The sequence below is a fragment of the Rhipicephalus microplus genome, chromosome 6 (assembly GCF_043290135.1).
Source record: "Rhipicephalus microplus isolate Deutch F79 chromosome 6, USDA_Rmic, whole genome shotgun sequence".
NCBI lineage: Eukaryota > Metazoa > Arthropoda > Arachnida > Ixodida > Ixodidae > Rhipicephalus > Rhipicephalus microplus.
The window spans coordinates 27,002,271-27,023,798 of NC_134705.1; the positions used below are offsets into that span (position 1 = coordinate 27,002,271).

Consider the following 21,528-nt stretch of genomic DNA (forward strand, 5'->3'; position numbering starts at 1 on the left):
ATCGTTAGGGCCCTCTTTAAGCTGACGCCTTCTTTCAGCTAATCACCGCTCTAACGACACCTCATATTATTGCACATTTCGAACCCAATTCTCCTAGAGAAGTGCGAACAGACCCGAGTGGTCACGGAATTGGTGCAGTTTTGGCGCAAATTCAGCAGAGCAAAGACCGTGTAATCGCGTATGCAAGCTCTCTGCTTTCAAAGTCTGAACGCAATCACTCTATAACAGAACGGGAATGCCTCACCCTTGTATGGCCACTCTTTCCATGTCATCACAGATCATCACGCGCTGTGTTGGCTTTCTTTTCTGAAGGACCCCACTGGATGACTTGGCCCTTGGGCATTACGCCTACAGGAGTATTCCTACTCCGTTGTTTATAAGTCTGGACGTCTCCATCTGGACGCCGATTGTTTATCCCGCTACCCTGTTGATCAGCCGGACGAATCAGACATCGAGCCTTGCCTCAGCGTCATGTCAACGTCCCAGTTTCTTCAAATTGGTGATGAACAACCTCGTGATGCTTCCCTGCGACAACTTATTGACCGTCTCGAATCTGCTTCGATCGATGCGTCTCCTCACATGTACGTCCTCCTGAATGGCACACTGTACCGTCGTAGCCTCCAGCCAGATGGCCCCTAGCTCCTTCTTGTCGTGCCGAAACATTTGCGTTCAACCGTGCGGCACGAGCTTCACGATTAACCAACTGCTTGTCATCTGGGTGTATCTCAGACGTACGACCATGTGCGTTGCCGCTTCTTTTGGCGTGGTCTCGCCAGGTTTGTTCGCCGTTACGTGCCCTCCTGCGATAAATGCCAATGTAGGAAGCGACCTACTGCGCCCCCAGCTGGACTTCTTTAACCGATCTCCATCCCAACCTAATATTTCTTCCGTGTTGGTATAGATATTCTTGGTCCTTTTTCTGAGTTGAAATCGGGCAACAAGTGGGTGGCCGTTGCTATAGACTACGTGACTAGGTATGCCATCACTCGAGCTCTCCCCACCAGCACCCCTACTGACGTTGCGGACTATTTGCTTCACGACGTCATCCTATACGATGGCGCTCCTCGCCAATTACTCACGGATCGCGGCCGCGCATTTTTGTCCCGTGTAATCGACGATCTTCTGCGCTCTTCTTCGACGCATCACAAGCTGACCACTTCCTACCATCCCCAAACAAATGGCCGTACCGAACGGCTAAATCGGACCCTCACGGACATGCTCGCGATGTATGTGTCCTCCGACCACCATGACTGGAACCTGGCGCTACCTCACGTGACCTTCGCAAACAATTCTTCGCGCCACGACACTACTGGTTATTCACCCTTTTATTTGCTTTATGGCCGTGATCCGAAGTTACCACTCGACACCCTACTTCCAACCACTACAACGCCGTCAACCGAATATGCACGCGACGCTATTGCTCGTGCCGACCACGCACGTCAGATCGCCCGCTCTTGACTTTTGGCTTCGCAAGCCACCCAGAAAGCCATCTATGACAGCCAGCATGTTGACGTTCGCTTCTCACCTAGTTCTTTCGTTCCCTGTGGTGCCCAGTTCGTCGAGTTGGCTTATCAGAAAAGTTGTTGTCTCGCTACATGGGTCCTTACCGTATCATCTGCCAGGTAACGGACGTCACCTATGAGATCAATCCTGCATCTGAGACCACAAGCCTGCCTGCAACCACACCCAGTGATGTTGTGCACGTCAGCAGGCTAAAACCTTACCGCCTGCCTACTGAAGACCGTAATTAATGTGCACTGAGACGGCGACGGCGCTTTTACTGCCGGAGGGGTAATGCTACATAGCCGACATATCAGCGGTCAAAAGACAACAACGTGCAAGTGGTTTGTGGGTTGTGCGTGCTGTCCTCCATCATTGTCGATGCTATACGCATCAGTTTCAATATATATTCTAAATAGACACGCCTCGTGTCATTTTTACGTAACAATATTCTGCCCGGTATCACGGATCACTCAATTGTAAGATTGTCTTTACATATAGGTTCCTTTTCAAAGGTCCCTAGACATGTTTCATATTACAGACAGTTCAACAAAGCTGATGATACTTCATTAATAGATGAACTTTAGAAGTTTGAAAAATTTAGTCAAGTTGAATCTGCGCATATCGGTGAACTGTGGTTAAACTTTAAGGAAATGGTTCACAGATGTATAAGTTGCTGTGTTCCTCTCAAAAGTAAATCAAAACGGGTGCACAGCCAATAGATTACGAGAAAGATCATACAACTGAATAGAAAAGTCGCAAGGCGTAGGGTACTTTATAAGCTTACACGCGATTCCGCTGTTCTTGATGACATGTCAAACTTAAGTAAACAGTTAAAAGTAATGATGAGGGAATCTAAGGGCAAGTATTATGGTGTCACTATGGATACATTTCTACGCGAATCCCCTCAAAAGTTTTGGAGACACCTGGCTCAAACTAAGGAGGCAGTCACTAATTATATGCACAGAACAAGGATCTATTGAAGATAAATGTGATATAGCAGACGCCTTTAATGGCTTTTTTGCTAGTGTTTTCACCAATGATGATGGAAAGCAGTCAAAATTTGAGGTACACCAACAGCTTCCAGTTGCAGAGGAATTACGCTTAACATATGAAGGAGTATTCAATTTGTTGTTGAACCTAAATACAAAGAAATTGGCAGGTCCTGATGAGATACCAAATTTGTTTTTAAAGAGATATGCTGAATGGACTGCGAAGTACCTTTTGATTATCTTCACGAAGTCACTACGGTCAGGTACACTCCCTGAAGAATGGAAAATCAAAGTTATACCCGTATTTAAAGACGGTGACACCACGTCTACTGCCAATTATAGGCCTATTGAGCTAACGTCAGGCTGCTGTAAGGTGTTAGAACATATTGGTTCTAAGTACATTCGGCTGTATTTGTCACAAAAGAAAATTATTAGTAACCATCAACATGGTTTTTGCGAGGGTTTGTCAACCGTTACACAATTACTGGAAAGTGTTCACAATTTTAGTAATGTTATTGATGGCAAGGGACAAATAAATCTGATCTTTCTCGACTTCAAGAAGGCCTTTGATAAAGGTAACCATTGAAAACTGTTAATTAAATTAAAGGCTATTTTAGGAGATACAGATGTAGTCAAATGGGCGGAAGACTTTCTTACTGATCACCAACAGTTTGTCAGTATTGATGAAAATAAGTCCAGGGTCTGTGATGTGAGATCAGGGGTGCCTCAAGGTTCAATTCTTGGGCCTTTGTTACTCCTGGTATACATTAACGACCTGATCGAAGAATTGGCCACAGTTACTCAAAGTTATTCGCGAATGGCTGTGTCATATATAGAGAGGTGAAATCTATTAGTAACCAGATACTCTTAAATAACTTTTTAGGAAAAGTTCAACAATGGTGCGACATGTGGCAGATGTCTCTTAACCCAGCAAAGACAGTATGTATGACCATCACACATAAACATGAACCTCTGTCATTCACTTACACTCTACAAGGAGAATAACTTCATCGCATAACAGAGTACAAATATCTCAAAATTTGAATAACATTTGACCTTAGTTGGACACCACCCATTAAAAAATTAGTAGGGAAAGCCAACCAGAGATTAGGTTATATTCGGCATGTCCTTAAACTGGCTTCTCGAGCGACGAAATTGACTGCTCATAAAGTGCTCGGGCGCCCAATTTTAGAATATGCATGTGAAGTGTGGGATTCAAATTTGAAAGATTCAGAGTCAAAACTACAGCAAGTTCAAGGACGAGCATTGCGGTTTATTTATTCCCGATACCGTCCGAAAGACGTCGTAACACCACTTTATGCGAGGGCAAACCTGCCCCTACTTAACGTTAGGAGGAAGGAGAAACGACTTGGCCTTTTCCATTTAATCATTAATGAGCTGCTACTTGTTGATAAGTCTTGCTACATAAATGAGTCTAAGATCCGCATAGTGCGAAACAAACATAGAAGGCACATTAAGGAAAATAGATTTCACAAGAATTGCTACAAATACTCATTCTTCCTTTTGACAGCTCATGACTGGAATTCTCTCCCTGCACACATTGTAAACACAAGGACTTGTGATCAGTTTTCTGCACTTGTTTCCGCACATTTTCAACAATAGGGTGTATATCACTGTATCGCTGTATTCTATTGTTTCATTGACTGCTTGCTGTATGTTGATGTATTTTTACCACTCCTGTCTTTGTTCTGATGAGAACCGACAGTATCTGTAAATAAATAAATAAATAAATAAAATAGAATGAAATTCTCTTTATAACAAATTTTCCCGGGAATTTGTTAGTTTCCTTATATCCAGATTTAACTGTAGGCGCACAATCCGAGGAATCAGTGTATATCCTTCTTGTCAGTGGGTTGCTGGAAATCAGCGATCGCAGCTGTTTTCTGTGGTTCAGGACGGGCTCCAGACTTGCTAATCACGTGTCCCAGGAACAACAGCTCCTCATACGCGAAGCGACACTTTTCTGGCTCAGCGTTAGTCCAGAGGTGTTGATAGCTTGAAGTACCGCTTCAAGGCGCCGGAGATGCTCGTTGAAATTCAATGAAAACACGAGGGCGTCGTCCAAGTGCACAAGGCAAGTCTGCCACTTCAATCCAGCCAGCCTGCTGTCCATAACACACTGGAATGTTGCAGGTGCCGAGCAAACATGAAATGGCATGACCTGAAGCACAAAGGAGCCATCTGGTGTGATAAAGGCAGTCTTCTTTTGATCTCTCTCATTGACCTCGACTTGCAATAGCCTGTCTTGAGGTCCATCGAAAAAAAGTATTTTGTGCTGTGCAGTCGACCCAGGGTGTCGTCTATACATGGGAGAGGGTAGACGTTCTTCGTAATTTTGTTCAGACGGCGATAATCAACGCAAAAGCTTAAGGTTCTGTCTTTTTATAGTCAGCTCTGGTGTAGATGAGAGCTCTGTTGCTGTGGTCATCAATGAGAACGTCGAGCTCACTAGTTCGTCGCCTGGTGTTGTGGTTGGGTCATGGCGTCAGGTCACGGCTGCAACGACTTATTCCACTGCATTCTTGTTGCATCATCAAATCGTCTTCAGTACGTGAGGTTTCATCATCAGGGCTCTGCCTGGTTCGCGCCGTGTTCGTTATGTTTTGTTGCGATGTCGTTGCAGAGGATCGTCGGTAGTTCATTGCTCAGCACTGGCACCTCAATCGGTTACTGCGCTTAGTTTTCTGAAGTAGAAGCTGGTGCACTGCTGTTGTCGCTGAGAGAACTGGTAGTGTCGAGATGATAGTGAACCTGATGACTGTCGAGGTGCCTGTTCTGTGCTGGTCAGGTAGTCGGCTGCTTTCCGTGGCCACATGGCTGCTCGCCAAGCTGTGGGGGTGGTGGAGTGAAGGGGAATTTGCATAGACTCATTTGGTGGTACTGGCAGTGGCTGTATGTGTGGTCTGCTTCTTCGTAGTAGTAGCACAGCAGGCGGTTGTCAGGCGCACGCCAGACGTCGGTTTTCCTTGGCGTGCTTCGCTGTTTAACAGGTGAGCTGTATGGTAGCGATGGTGACAGTGGTGTCTAGCCCTGGTAATGCTGCACTGCGGCATCTTGACATGGACACGGCGGGGGAGCATTGCGTCAGGCTACAGCGGCGTAGCTCATGGCTTGTGCCTTAGGTTGCACTGGGTCAGGTGTTCAGAGAAATTATGTAATTTTCTGGCGTACGAGGTCTGCAATCGGGTCCTCTGAATGCTGGAAGGGTGGCCACTCAGCGTCCGCGTCGATGTCTTCTTGACTGTGTGGGCTTGGCTCATGGTGGTAGGATAGCGTTGGGTACATGGGCCTGGAAGTACTTCCACCAGATGTTACGGGGTCATGACGCTGACAAAGGTAGAGACGACTGGTCTAAATGAAACTTGTTTATTTGGGTGAACTTGCGGCCAGTAAATGGCAAGACAGATTATAGCGATAGACACTGGCACTGATAGTAATGAACAGTGTGCTAGCTATCGATCAACTGACAATTGATCAACTGTCGGCATGTATATATGCGTTGTCGAATATTCTAATGTTATTACCGGAGCCATGTAGGCTCCAGAATAATCTGTAATGTTTGCGAAGTGGGTGTAATCCTCAGGGAATGATCTACTAGAGTCCCCAAGCTTCTCGAACACTGTAGGCATTGTTTTGCGCTAAATTGCATGCAGTGTAATGGGGAGATAACAAATTTTGAGGAAAGAATGTAGCTCTATGTACGTCGTCATTGAACACAAGATGTGAGACACCATCCTTCTGTTCGTGACATTTATATATGACACGAGCGTGCAGGAAACGACAGAGATAATGCCATACAAGTTGGTCTAAGGACGGAACCTGGCAACAACACTCGATGCCATGCTGCCCAATGTCACTGACGAAGAAAGCCGTGATGTCACTGCGTACTTTCAGCACACTGAATAAGCTCGACCACTCATTTGACAGCACATTGGGAATCGGCAGCCTACCGACAGCCGTCATTACAGTCTTTATTGAGGCTTCATGGACACAGTGTGAACAACAAAGTTTCTTCTGTATCTTACATGGCCACTAGCAATAATGCTGAAATATTTGATGGTGCATGTATAAATGCGGACACGCTTCACCACTTGTTTGTTTACTGACGACCGATGCTCTGTTCACTGATACTAACAGCTTGCATTGCTTACTGCAATTTTGCTTTTCATTTCTCGGCCACAAGCTTAGCGAATTTTCACTTTGAAGAAGCTGACTGGTTGCCCTCATCAATGTCACAACCCCATGACAATATTTACTTTCGTCACATCAATATCACAATATGCTTAAAACAGTACATACAATGTTTTCTGTACCTCCCTTGGCTTCATTATCTGCCTCGCCACGGTGGTCTAGTGGCTAAGGTACTCGGCTGCTGACCTGCAGGTCGCGGGATCAAATCCCGGCTGTGGCCGCTGCATTTCCGATGGAGGCGGAAATGTTGTAGGCCCGTGTGCTCAGATTTGAGTGCACGTTAAAGAACCCCAGGCGGTCAAAATTTCTGGAGCCCTCCACTACGGCGACTCTCATAATCAAATAGTGGTTTTGGGACGTTAAACCCCACAAATCAATCAATCATGGCTTCAGTATCTGCTGGTTTTCATTGAGGTTGTGTCCCCACTACCTGGTGCTATAGCTGGGGACGTATTCTCTGAAAGTTGCATGCTTTCACGTGTTGAAGCATCCAGTATGCAACCCTACCTACTGAATACACGGCATAGGTAATGAGAAATGCACTTGCGGTAACATTTGCCTCTTGCTTTCAGTCTGGCCTTGTGGGCATGCTCATTATTCATTTTTTAAATAAGAATAAAAGGCACCAAACACCGATATTTCTTTTCTTGTTTGTGTTTTCGGTGCTCTTTTACTGCTATGCTAGTTCCATTTGCATACTGTTTAAGCTTTTTAACGTGCAGCCTGAGTCCTAATCATCGGGGCTCACTTGAACGAATGGTTTTATTTATTTTATTTGTTTATTCAGATACTGACAGTGCCCAAGGGGCATCAATGTTGGGGAAAAAAAAAAATAATACATTGTGGGTGGTGTACATCAAGAGTCAACTTTACAAGATCAGCAATGTGTTAGGATTACAGATGACATAACACATGTACGTTAGAGAAAAATCACTCGAAAAATATTTCGCGTCGAACCTAGAACGGTACACTACCACAAAACTATGAAAAAATCGAAAAGGATGGAAAAAAACATATAGATAGACAAATTTATTGAATGCCGTACAGAGGTGACGCGATACCCAGTGGAGCAAAACTTCAGCAAGGGCATTGTCGGAGGAACTGATTGGTAACAAGATAACCTCCTCCGGTAGACTTTTCCAATCATGGCATGTTCTTGGAAAAAAGGAATGCTTATATATGTCTATGCGACAGCTATATTCTCTCACCTTCAGAGAATGATCTCGATGGGATGACCTGTATATAGGATCGAGAATATTGATACGTGTATGGAACTGTCGCCCCGACACGGCTGAATTGGTACCCAAATGAAGAAGACGACAATGGGGTTGTTGTGGGTTGGACTCTCGAGCTTCTCCCGTTGGCCTGCTTGACTGTGCGCTCTCTAAGCCGTTAGCAAGACCAGCTCTCGGTGAATAAATCTTCCCCGTAACATATTTTGGTGGAAGGTGCGGGGTCTTCACACAACCCGGCTCTGGAACTCCGCAGTGGACGCCAGCTTTGTCCAGCCGCGATGCCTGAAACCAACACTCAGGCCTCGCCATCCGCGCCGGCTCCATCACCTGTGATTCCCCCCATCTTCTCGACCCTGGCACGTTTTCCGGGATGGACAGCACGGACGTCGAAGAATGGCTCGCATTATTCGAGCGCGTCAGCAAGCACTACAGGTGGGACGAAACGCTTATGCTGGCAAATATTCTATTCTACCTACGGGGTACGGCACGCGCCTGGTATGAGACGCATGAAGAAGAACTAACTAGCTGGGACACATGCAAGCAAAAGCTTCGCGATTTGTTCGATCGGTCAGTTGCTCGTCAGATGGCATCCAGGCAAGAACTCGCGTCGCGTGTTTAATCATCGACGGAGTCGTACGTCACGTACATTCAAGAGGTACTGGCACTGTGTCGGAAGACTGACAAAAACATATCCGAGGCGGACAAGATCAGCAATGTGTTGAAAGGCATTGCTGATGATGCTTTCAACATACTAATGTGCAAGAACTGCACCACTGTCGACTCCATCATATCTGAATGCCGACGATTTGAACAAGCTAAAAGCAGGCGAATAACCCACCACATCACGAGACTACCAAACACTGCTGTGACTTCGTCTTGCGAGGATTCTGCAGTGGTTCCGTTCACTTGCGCCTCCTGCCAATATCGCAAGGATTGTTCGCCAGGAGCTGGAAGCCATGGCACCCGCTTCCTATCAGCCCCCTGTGCAAGACAACTGGGCAACAGTCTCGCTTATTCAAGCCGTCGTACGTCAGGAGTTTGCTAACCTGGGCGTCCAGGTTTCCCAGCCCGCCAGACTTATGCCGCAGCCCATGAGCACTCCCGTCCACAACGCTGACCACCACTCTGCTCCACTTGTCGCTGCGGCAGCTGCGACTCCTCGGTTTCCACCACGCTACCGAAATCCATCTGAGTGGCGCACGCATGATGATCGACCCATCTGCTTTTCTTGCTCTCGAGTTGGGCACATCTCTCGCCATTGCCGCAACAGGTGGCATTTCCGGCCAAGCTTTCCTAATGTCGACCGCCGTCAGGACCGTGGACACTATTCGCAACCCAGTTTTCCGGATGACCATATTCAGGACCTTTCAGCTCGCTGTTCATCTCCACGCTCTGAACCGTCCTACGCTGACGTCGTCGCCCAAAGAAACTGGTCTAGCCGCTCGCCGTCACCTCGGGGTCGGCCGTCACGCTCCCCTCAACGCCGCCGCCTCCATCACCGGCTTATTCTGGCCATTCCCCGGGAAACTGATGAGTGCAGCTCCTGGAGGTGGCGCTGCGTTGACGACTTGAAACGAAAACCCTCAACCGGCTACAAATTCAAGACGCAATTTACTTCGGGTGTTGGTTGATGGCCAAGCCATTACTGCTCTAATTGACACTGGTGCCCAAGTATCCGTTATGAGTTCTACACTTCGATCTCGCCTGAAAAAGGTTCTCACACCGGCTATGTTCTCTACTGTTCAAGTTGCCAACGGAAGTCGAACATCGTTGCTTGGTATGTGCACTGCCCGCGTTACTGTTGCTGGCCACCACACTTCCGTTCTCTTCGCAGTCCTCGATGCTTGCCCACACGACGTCATCCTTGAAATCGACTTCTTAACCGCCCACTCCGCCCTCATCGATTGTTCTACCAAAAATCTTACGGCTCAAATTGCCTTTGTGCACCAATTTCACTCCTCCAAGTCGCACTCGGCTACGATCCGTGGAGTCTCTACAGCTACCAACCCAGGCTGCTATGCACATCCCTCTGTCACCCTTCCTGTTCGTTCCTGATGGAGACTATCTGGTGGAGACTATCTGGTGGCTCCCCTCATTGATTTGACCCTTACGCACCACATCGCACTACCACATACTATAGTGGTTGATGCTAACAACACGGTGTTACTTCCAGTTCTGAACTTCTCTACGTCGACCCAAGTTCTTCCCCAAGGCATCACTTTAGCCGATCTTTCCACTCTTGATGAATGTTCCATTTGTTCTTTTACCCCTGACACTAAGACTATGGCGAAACCTGTCATCACGTCGCAATATAAGGCGTTCCTCGACAAAATGATATCCAGCGACCTCTTACCTTCCCAAGTTGCAGCGCTCCGGGGTGTTCTATTTTCTTACCTGGATAACTTTGACGTCGACGACCGTCCCCTGGGCCGCACTAGTGCCGTAACCCACCGCATCGACACCGGTGACGCCAGTCCACTCCACAAACGCCCTTATCGCGTGTCACATGCTGAGCGCCAAGTTATACAGATGGAGGTCGAGAAAATGCTGAGTAAAGACGTCATTGAGCCTTCATAGAGTCCTTGGGCATCCCCTGTGGTCTTAGTTAAAAAGAAGGACAACACCTGGCTCTTTTGCGTCGACTATCGCCACCTGAATGGGATCACCAAGAAGGACGTTTATTCTTTACCCCGAATCGATGATGCGCTCGACTGCCCCTCCACGGCGCCAACTATTTCTTGTCCCTCGACCTTCGATGCAGATACCGGCAAATTTCGGTCGACGACCGCGTCCGCTAGAAGACAGCATTCATCACACCCGACGGCCTTTATCAATTCAAGGTCATGCCTTTTGGGTTGTGCAATGCCCCGGCTACTTTTGAGCGTATGATGGACTCTCTTCTTCGCGGTTTCAAATGGTCGACCTGCCTTTGCTATCTGGACGATGTAATCATTTTCTCGCCCTCCTTCGAAAGCCACCTGTCTCATCTCTCAGCAATTTTCGACATTTTTCGTTGCGCTGGTCTCCAACTGAATTCGTCGAAATGCTCATTTGGACGCCGGCAGATTAAACTACTTGGCCACCTTGTTGACGCCACTGGTGTTCAACCCAACCCTGACAAAGTCTGTGCAGTTCGAGAATTCCCGGTCCCGCGTTCCACACAAGAAGTTCGCAGTTTTATTGGGCTCTGTTCATACTTGCGCCCCTTTGTCTTCAACTTCGCGGATAATGCTAGGCCCCTCATGGATCTCCTCAAAAAGAATGTGGCCTTTTCTTGGGGAAGAGACCAAGAACATTCCTTCGCGTCGCTAATTACCGCCCTCACATCACCACCTGTGTTGGCTCATTTTGATCCAGCGGCTCAAACAGAGCTTCGCACCGATGCGAGCGGCCATGGCATTGGTGCTATACTCGCTCAGATACAGAATGGCACCAACCGTGTGATCACGGACCATCATGCGCTTTGCTGGCTGTCGACGCTTAAGGACCCTACAGGAAGACTCGGCCGATGGGCACTTCAATGGCAGGAGTACACGTTCTCGGTTGTTTACAAATCTGGAAAGCTGCACAGGGATGCTGACTGCTTATCCCAGCACCCCGTTGATCCACCTAGCTCCACTGATTTGGAATCCGATGCCTGCGTTTTAGCCATCACTGACTTTCTGGACATGGCCGACGAACAGCGCCGAAATGCATCGCTGCTCACGTTCATTGGCCACCTTCAATCGCGTTATGCTGACCCTTCTCTTAGCAGATACCTACTTCAAGACGTTTTGTACCGCCGCAACTTACACCCCCACGGCGCGGAACTTTTACTCGTCATACCGCATCACCTGCGAAAGGATGTTCTGCGACAATTCCACGACGCTCCAACTTTTGGACATCTAGGAGTCTCCAGAACTTACGTCCGCATTCGACGACGAGTATTCTGGAAGGGCCTCTAGCGCTCTGTTCGCCGTTACATCGCATCATGCGACCTCTGCCAGCACTGAAAGAAGCCTACGACTCCCCCTGCCAGTGTTCTTCAATCTATTGAAGTTCCAGCCGAGCCATTTTATAGAGTGGGGTTGGACTTGCTAGGTCCCTTTCCTACTTCTACAACTGGAAATAAATGGATTGCAGTGGCAGCAGACTATGCCACTTGGTATGCAATCACTCGAGCGCTACCAACCAGCTGCGCAACCGACGTTGCCGACTTCCTGCTGTACGACATTATTCTCCAGCATGGCACTCCGTCTCGCCTGCTCACAGACCGTGGTTCCTACTTTCTATCTCGTGTGGTTGATGATCTACTCCGATCTTGTGCTACCCGTCACAACTTCACCACATCTTACCATCCTCAGACTAACGGCCTTACGGAGCGCCTAAATCGCACATTGACAGACATGCTTGCCATGTACGTATCTACCGACCACACTGATTGGGACATAGCTTTTCCGTTTGTAACCTTCGCCTATAACTCGTCGCGTCATGAAACAGCGGGCTACTCCCCTTTTTATCTACTCGTCAGACGTCATCTCTTACTGCCCTTCGACACACTGCTTTCATCAGACCACCCATCCTCCACTTCGTATGCTCAGGATGCGATCACCCGGGCCCTCACGACACGCGCAGTAGCGCGCGCTCCGTTATTGTCGTCGCAGACAGCACAGAAGTCCCTTTATGACCGTCGACATAGAGATGCCGTTTTTTCTGTGGCATCTCTCTTTCTCCTGTGGCTCCCATCTCGACGTGTTAGCCTCTGCGAGAAACTACTATCGCGATACGCTGGGCCCTACCGAGTCATTCGTCAGGTCACACCTGTGACCTATGAGATTGCCGCTACCACAAACTCATAAGCTGCTGCACCCAGAACGGAAGTAGTCCACGTTTCTCGTCTCAAGCCCTACAACGCCGACTCGCTCATTTAACAGGCACTGAGACAGTGCCTTACGGGTCGGGGTGATGATACGTGTATGGAACTGTCGCCCCGACACAGCTGAATTGGTACCCAAATGAAGAAGACGACAACGTGGTTGTTGTGGGTTGGACTCTCGAGCTTCTCCCGTTGGGCTGCTTGACTGTGCGCTCTCTAAGCCGTTAGCAAGACCAGCTCTCGGTGAATAAATCTTCCCCGTAACAATATGTTTCCTTCCTAATGCCTGTTGCTCCAATAAAAACTTTGTGAAAGAGCTTTAGGTGTATCTATTTTCGTCTATCTTGCAAAGACAGCCATTGAAGATTGGCTCTTGTGTCAGAGGAGCTTATTGAAATGTCATAGTTTGAGGAAACGAACCGTGCTGCACGCTTCTCAGTGCGTTCTAATTTGGTAATGCAAGTCTTTGTGCCTGGGTCCATGCAGAGCGTCTGTATTCTAAAATAGTGCGCACGTTTGAAAAGTAAAGAGCTTCTTTCAACCTAGGAGGAGCTTTCTTGAAGTTTCGCTTTATAACGTTGAGAACACGGCCAGCCTTAGCTGCTACATAGTTAATGTGGTCATTCCATGAAAAACCTTCCTTATACAAAACACCTAAATGTTTGTAGTTTGATACTAAGGATAGGTTTTCGTCGCCAAGACAATACGTACCATCAAAAATGTGACGTTTATTGGAAAACTGGACAACTTTGCACTTAGCAAAATTCAGCCTCATATTTCATTGATTACACCATAGTAGTATCGCATCAAGATCACTTTGTAACTGGACTTTGTAACGCAGAGAAATAATTTCACGGTAATAGCATGAGATGACTTGACACCTGTTTGCCTATATCATTGATAAATATCAGAAAAAGAAGCAGTATCAGAACCAATCCTTGGGGACACCTGATAAGACTGTTCCTTATGATGAACTCGTCCCGTGAAGAACAGTGCAATATTTTCGATCAGCAAGATAAGCCTTAATTCGATGTGAAAGAACCGTAGGAATATTTAGTGCAGACAGTTTTATTAGCTACAGATTATGTGCTACAGAGTCAAAAGCCTTTTGAAAATCTAAGAAGATTCAGTCAACCTGTTTGCCGCTATTGAATGATAAGACTATGTCGGGAGAAAAAATCAACCATTTGCGTGTCACAAGAAAGTCCCCTCCTGAAACCATGCTGTGCTGGGCTGAAAAAATTGTTTTCTTGAAGATGAGCCATTAAGTTGGAATACATAATGTGCTCTAGTGTCTTACACGGCACACTAGTAAGTGAAATGGGTCTATAGTTCCTGGTTTTTGTGCTATCACCGCTTATGAAAATATGAACGACATTTGCAGTTTTCTAGTCGTTTGGTAAGGTTCTGGAATCAAATGATTTTTGAAAAAGTATCCCAAGGAAAGGTGCCAGTGACGCAGCACTGTTTTTTCATTACATAGTTTGAAATGTGATCAGGTTCTGGTGCTGACTTCACACTCACTTTAGCAGTAGTTTTGCTAAAAGTTTTGGCCTCTTCTGAAAAAGTTATTGCACTCATCTCAGAGAAATTCTGAGTAGATTGTACTCCCCTAGCCCGGGGGGTAGACTGCAAGAATACCGATTCAAAGTAGCTTTTAAAATGTTCAGCCTTCTCTTTTCGGTCATCACCATAGTTTTTGTTGTCTACAACATCTAGAATAGCACATCCTTTTAACCATGCTTGCTTCTGACGCACTTCCACACTTCTTTCAGGTTAGTTTTCAATTTTAGATGCGGAGCATCTAATACTTGAGGCTTGTAGTGCGGCGCCGTCCGCAAGCTTCCTCCTCCTTCTTCCACTATCTGTGCATCCCTTCCTCCTCTACACACCGCGCGCGCTTCACTCCTCCACCATCTGTGCACCCTTCCTCCTCTACACACCGCGTGCGCTTCTCCTCTTCACGAACATTCGCTACCTGTATAATGTAGCGCGCATGCGCCGTCACGCTTCGAAAACATCGGCAGCTGACGCGCGCGCATGCGCCGTTGCGCTTCTCCTCCTTCTCGAACATTCGACAGCTGACAGTGCATGCGCCGTCGCGCTGTATATATACTCAAGGTCGGTGCTCGCTCGCTCAGTTGCCGCTCGTCGGTTGGTTTGTACGGCGCGTCGACGTCCGAGGTCGCAATGATCGACGTCCCTTCGACCAGCGCCGGTCAAAGTGTTGGCGGAACCGCTCAAAGTTCGTCGCAATAAATAAACACCGCCCTTTCGCATACGTGTCGTACGTGTTCACTCATTTAACACCCCTCCTACAACCACGTTCACCAATTTAGCCAGCGACCCAAGTAAGTCGCAATTTAACACCCCATTTCACAACCACGTTAACCAATTTAGCCATCGACCCAAGTAAGTCGCACTTTAACACCCCTTTAACCAATTATATGCTCCGCATCCTCCTCAGTGTTCCCCCGAGGGAAGCTGCGGGCAATTTTTTTTCACCTAGTGTTTCTAGTAGGCTTGTGCGAATATTCAAATGCTTTGAGTATTCGTATGAATAGTTGAGTATTCGAATTTAAATTATCAAATATTTTCAAAGTATTCGCAATGAATAGGTGTATGTTAGTCTGCATGTTATTGCCTGTAAAGGTGGTTCTGCTACAATGTAGGATTGCTTAGCCGTGAAAGCATTTATCCAGGGGAAATTCGCTCTGCCGCAAAGCCCCCTTAAAATTTAAAGGGGCCCTGCAACACTTGCTGAACATTGTCAGAAAACGCTGCCGATCGGTAGTCGAGGCTACCGAGAACACGCGAGGCAAATATTGTAACGCAGCACATAACCTGTAACTCACAACAAATTTTCAAAGCTAAAAATTGTTTTTTTTCCCCCTTGGCAAATGACACCACAAGCTCAGAAATCACTTGTCACCGCCAAGAAGGAATTTACGACTCTGGTTATAGGCATTGGCTGATTTGAGAACAACATGCTCGTAGTTACCGGGGCTGCCGCGGGACGCCGCCGGCTGTCCACGAGTACGTACGCGATCGCACTGAAAATCAATGTATTCGAAGAAAAAAAAAAAGAGGTGCTCAATGTCACAAGGTGCATGTGATGTATTTTCTTTCACCATGCCATTCCTTCTGCTTAACTTTCAGCTATTTCCTCGGGACAAAAAGAGAGAATGCAGTTGCAGCGTGCGACAAATTTTCGGAACTCCGCTCCTACTGAACTGATTCTAGAAACTTTGTGGTGGTAAATTTGTGTGGCAACAAGCATGTTTACTGGCTCCATGGCTATTTGAAAAGTGTTCCAGGGCCCCTTTAAAGGAACATGTTACCCTCAAATCAATTCTTCATTTTATTAAGCTTGTTATGACAGCTTATGTGCTCCAAGCATAATAAATTTTAAGACGTTAAGTATATTAGAAGTTATCACTCGCGTCCTACCGAAACTACTACTCAAGGTTGTTTCGACTTCCTTTGAACGCAAAAAAAAAATGGCGATTGTATAGAGCCCCCATTTCGATTCAAAAGAAATATTGTGTAGGTTAGTTAGGTCATGATAAACATGCCTTTTTTTTATATGTCAGTCAGCTTCAACTCAATTGCCTGATGGTTTGACCAAAGTGAGCGAATTTTGTTTAGTATGTTCGCCTGGGTTTGAACCAATAAGGGTATCTGCATCATAGCCTCAAACATCTGCTCCTGGTCAGCCGAAAGAGGCCCAGGGTTTTCTTCGACATCGTCACAGAGAAGTAGACTCATCTTAACTATAACAGCGGTATCTTGACAATAATACGAAAGAGAAATGAGCAAATCAAGTGCAAATGTATACATGTGCACAGTGGGATCTGACGCTAGTTTTCCTATCAGTTTACCGCATAGATTATGATAGGAATAACCAACCTGTAGAAATACAGCGTGTAAGCGTCGGGCATTCATGGCGACGCCAGATCTCGAAGTGGCTATTCTGGGGAGCTGCTTAACTCTTTCTCTACCACGCCTACTCAAATCGATTGCCAGTGATCAACGCTTTTGGATCGTCGATTTTGGCATATTAAATTCATTTCTTGTGCACACAGTACTTTCTAGTAGTTAGTCCAGCCACTCAATATTCAGAATCAATTTGAATTCACCTATTTTGGCAGCATAGTGACTTTTGACAGACCTTTGCGCGGACCAAGGTGCGTGTGTTGTCAGAAACGTGCACTAGCATGGTGCACTTGACAGAATTACTTGCCCCTCGTGATTATGTTAGACTAACATCGAAGTTCTGTAATGAAAAGAATCATTGCAAGCCAAATATTCAATAAAAGTGTCAGCTTCACCATTTAAAAATGTTAAGCAGTAATAATTGCGAGAAATTTATGCCAGCTATTCAATAGAAAGGTGTTCCCAAGAGTCGAAGAAACTTTTTTCTGCGAAAAATATTTACGAAGGTCTACCGAGTGTTTAAAGTGTCAAGGTGGCCTCTTCTGCCAGTTTTCAGCAGCTTTCGTTTTGCTTGTATTGTTATATCAGACGCATTGTAGCATCTAGTGTCACTAGTCGCTCCTATGACATCGTCGTCACACGCGCATGAATGCGCACCAGCGCCGCAGAACACATGCGCTGCTCAAAACTGTCTTGCAACCCCACCTGAATTGAGCTAGGACGGGCTTAGAGGTTGAGGATGAGTGCACCTCAGCTTCAAGTTTTATGGCAACAATGTTTTGCGTCAGCCATTCGCAGTCATTCATGGGTTTATTTTGTTTACATCCCCAAGTTGTTTCCTCTGCCGAAAGCGCATGTAGCTTCTGATCTTTATAGCTATTCTTCTTTTATAGCTACTCTGCATGGTTATTTGCGTGGCGCACACTTTGCTGAAGGTATTAGAAATCCGTAAATTATTGCGTTCTGCGAATTCTACTAGTACCTCCTCTTTGGGGTTCCTAGTAACGATACCATAATCTCCTACTGCCTCGTCTCCAGCCTGCTTCTTCCCTACCTTTGCATTAAAGTCTCCCATCAGTATTGTATACTATGTTTTTACCTTACTCATTGCCGATTCCACGTCTTCATAGAAGCTTTCAACTGAAGCGTCATCAAGGCTGTATGTAGGCGCGTAAGCCTGTACCACCTTCATCTTGTATCTCTTATTGAGTTTAATTACGGTACCTACCACCCTTACATTAATGCTGTAGTATTCCTCCATGTTGCCAGCTATGTTTCTGTTAATTAGGAACCCCACTCCAAGTTCTCTTCTGTCAGCCAAGCTCCAGTAGCAAAGGACGTGCCCATACTGAAGCAACATATAGACCTCATCTGTCCTCCTAACCTCACTGAGCCCTATTATATCCCATTTAACACCCTCTAGCTCCTCGAATAGTACAGCTAGACTTGCCTCACTAGATAAGGTTCTAGCGTTAAACGTTGCCAAGTTAAGGTTACAATAGTGGCCTGTTTGGATCCAGAGATTCTTAGCACCCTCTGCTGTGTTGCAGATCTGACCGCCGCCGTGGTCAGTTGCTTCGCAGCTGCTGGGGACTGAGGGCCGTGATTTAATTGACGTATGCATGTGGGAGGTAGTGGCCAGATACTGCACCAGGGTGGCCAATCTTTCTCTGGTGAGGGAGTGCGTTACCAGTGGTGGTAACGCACTCCCTCACTCTAATTACAAGACAACAAAAATTTACTGAGAAAAGTGTATAAGTACACTTTTGTCTCACGAAAAACCATGCGATACTTCATCTCATGGCACGAGTAACAAAGCAGCTCCTCAGTTCTGATTTTCCTTGTCTATGTGAAGAGAAACATATTGTGCAACAATAATTATTTTTTATACAGTTTATGGGTCCTTTATCTACAAATTGTATATCCTGAATTCTTTGTTTTGAGTATTTTTGGACATATACTTTTTTATTGCACTGTTTATCATCTGACAACCGAAAATTCAACTCTTTCCACATTTTCATTCATTCTAAAATATTTTCATTGCTCTAAAACACATATTTTTAGGAAAGAGCATTTTATTGTGCGAAGTTTGGTATGCTGTGATGTGTGCTGGAGTGCTTTTCAAGCTGGCAAAAATGAATTTTTCAAGACATATGAAAAACAACCAATTTCAGGCGGTACCGAAAGAGTTAAGTGGTTTTTCATCTTCCGATGGGGGTGGTTGCCAGAAAACTTGGTCGTTGATAGCTAGCAGCGCAGATAAATCCAGTGGCACTTGGTGAAACCAGGCATCGATGAAAGCCGGGCATGTTCTATAAGCATAGCTGATGTCATCAGCAAAAATGCACAATGTGTTACAGGTGAGATTCAAGGCAGTCACCGCCTGCGAAAGCTGTAGAAATACAGCCTGTAAGCATCTGGCATTCATTGCAGCGCCAGATCCACCAGATGTAGTGACATTGGCAAAAATTCTCACAATTTCTAAGGTAACGGGGCGGAAGTGATAGAGATATGTTGCAAGAATGTTGGAATATGCTTGGAACTTTGTATTTAGGATTGCTGTGGGTTGTCTCATTTCTAAAAAAAAACTATTTAGAATTCATGACATACTAGTTACAGTCATTTATGCTAGTTTGACTTTGCAGCAACATGATTGAAGTAAAGCTTTTTTACAGCAAAAGCTGTTATGAGATCACTTTTCTGGTCATGCGCAGTTGTTCTTGTCCACAGCCGCCGGTGTCTGTAACCACATCATGCGAAATTAGAAAAAAAAACTCGCACAAATGACACGGTGGGGCTTGAACCCGGGTACGCTGAGTGTCTGTTACCACATCATGCGAAATTAGAAAAAAAAAAACTCGCACAAATGACACAGTGGGGCTTGAACCTGGGTCCGCTGAAAATTCTACCACTGAGTTACACTGGTGCTTGTAACTTGTCAAATTTGTCTTAAGCAGGCATGGCCTAGCACCAATGGCACAGTGGGGCTTGAACCCGGGTCCACTGGGTGCCAGCCCAGTATTCTATCACTGAGCTACACCGGTGCTTGTGACTTGTTGTCTAACTTGCCTTAGGCAGACTTGATGATGGAAAGCAGTCGCGTTAATACGACTTATAAAGCGTTTTACCACAGGAAAAGATCAACCAGTCGTCGCACAATGCAAATAGCGTAAAAAGTGGGCTGTCCAATGCTCCAAACCATCACAAAAGCTTCTTCTTGTAGGCCCATCCAGTAGTGAGACAAAGTAGTGAAACTGCTCCTATTGGAGAGCCTTGAGTTCTTGTGCGCAGTGTGCAAAAACATCTCTCGAAAGGGTTACCACTTAGTCACAGCTCTATCGAAACGAAGAACCTTGAACTCAGTAAATTGTGCTCAGATGTCACGTGAAAGATGTTCATGTTCGCTAGATGCAGTTTCGTCAGACCCAGCACCCATGGCTGAAGTTGTAGATGATGCCGATGTAGCAGAGGTCTTCAGAATGTCGATATAGTGCTCGAGGAATTCCAGGGTACTGTTCTCGGCGTCGTAATATTGCGTGGCCACATCATAGTCGTCTGTCGCCATGTCATCAGTCATTAGGGTTTCAACATCGTTGTTCAAGGCTTTATGTTCAACGTTGCTGGGGCAAAGGCGACAATGCATAATTCGAAGTTTAGAAAGCTCGAAATCGTTGGACTGAAGCAGCTGGTTGACCTCTTTGATGACTTTTCATATTCATGGTTCGCTTTGAGGCCTGCTTATTCTTTGCCTGCTCCATGATGGTCTAGCTCAAAGTGCAGCTCACCCAGTTTTCAAAGTCTAACTCATTGTAGGCTTGATTCTCGTATCGTCAGCACCAATATCGATGTGAGAAAACCGTGCTTCGGCGTCTAAGGGCACCAAATGAAAAAAAGACTCAAAGGCAAGCGTGCATGTCAACAAGTGTGTTAAATTTCACTGAACATTCAAACAAGCCTACTGACTACTTAGAATAACACAGACCTGAGCGAGTTGGTAAGTATTCATTCTAAAAGACAAAGCGTGCAAACACATCCTACTGACTACCACTGCTTGTAGAAGATGCCTGGAACAGATGAGAGCACTCATGTCATTCTCTGCAAGCATGGGCTGCATGATAAGTACTTCAAGTCCATTCCTAGCCTACAGCCTATCATGTCAGCAGCAGTCACACGGTATGGACATATGCACAGCTGAATAGCACTGCGATTTATCAAATTTAGAGAAGTAAATAAACATAAACTCAAGGTAGACATCTCACGTGCACCTCACATTTACAGGTTATTTTCATGTGTATCATCTAGTGCCACAGCAACAGGATAAACATCGTAAAATATTTTACAGAGCAACGGGTTAGATACGGACAAAGGAGGACAGATTTGCCCATATGTAACCCGTTGTGCTGTAAAATATTCTACGATGAACTTCCACCAACTTGCCCAACCCGCGATTGTGCTTCAGCTGTATAAAACCTGTAGGCGTCTGCACTGACCTCTACTAACCTTTGTTGTGCAGCCTACGCTGAGCCACTGCTTCTTGCGGCTCCTGCATCAGAAGGGCCTGCTGCTTCGTCTCTACACTCAGGTCAGTCTTATTAATTTCATTACTTCAAGGCACACACATGCTCTGGAGCATAATAAGGCATGGATGAGGCATAGATAGCTAAAGAAACATTTTCTACACATTTACACACAGTACAAACACAGCTATTAAGAAAAAATGGCAGCATATCCACGGACTGAATGATGGAGAGTGGGGGGAAGCATTCGTCAGTCCATGCTTCCGTCTGTGTGACCGTCC

General features: G+C 46.1%; 1 protein-coding gene across 19 annotated transcripts in view; it reads left to right on the plus strand.

Moving 5' to 3' along the window:
* Positions 1-21,528, plus strand: part of Sirt2 (Sirtuin 2) — a 438,023-nt gene that overhangs the window by 114,624 nt on the left and 301,871 nt on the right. For 17 of the 19 annotated variants that reach the window (XR_012884102.1, XR_012884103.1, XM_075865870.1 and 14 more), the window contains one exon: positions 21,244-21,312. The exons of the other annotated variants lie outside the window; for them this stretch is intronic. Coding sequence is in view for 15 of the 17 variants with exons in the window: in XM_075865870.1 (XP_075721985.1) it covers positions 21,244-21,312 (69 nt within the window). In the remaining 2 variants the exon portion in view is untranslated. The remainder of the gene's footprint in view (positions 1-21,243; positions 21,313-21,528) is intronic. 19 annotated transcript variants of the gene reach the window in all.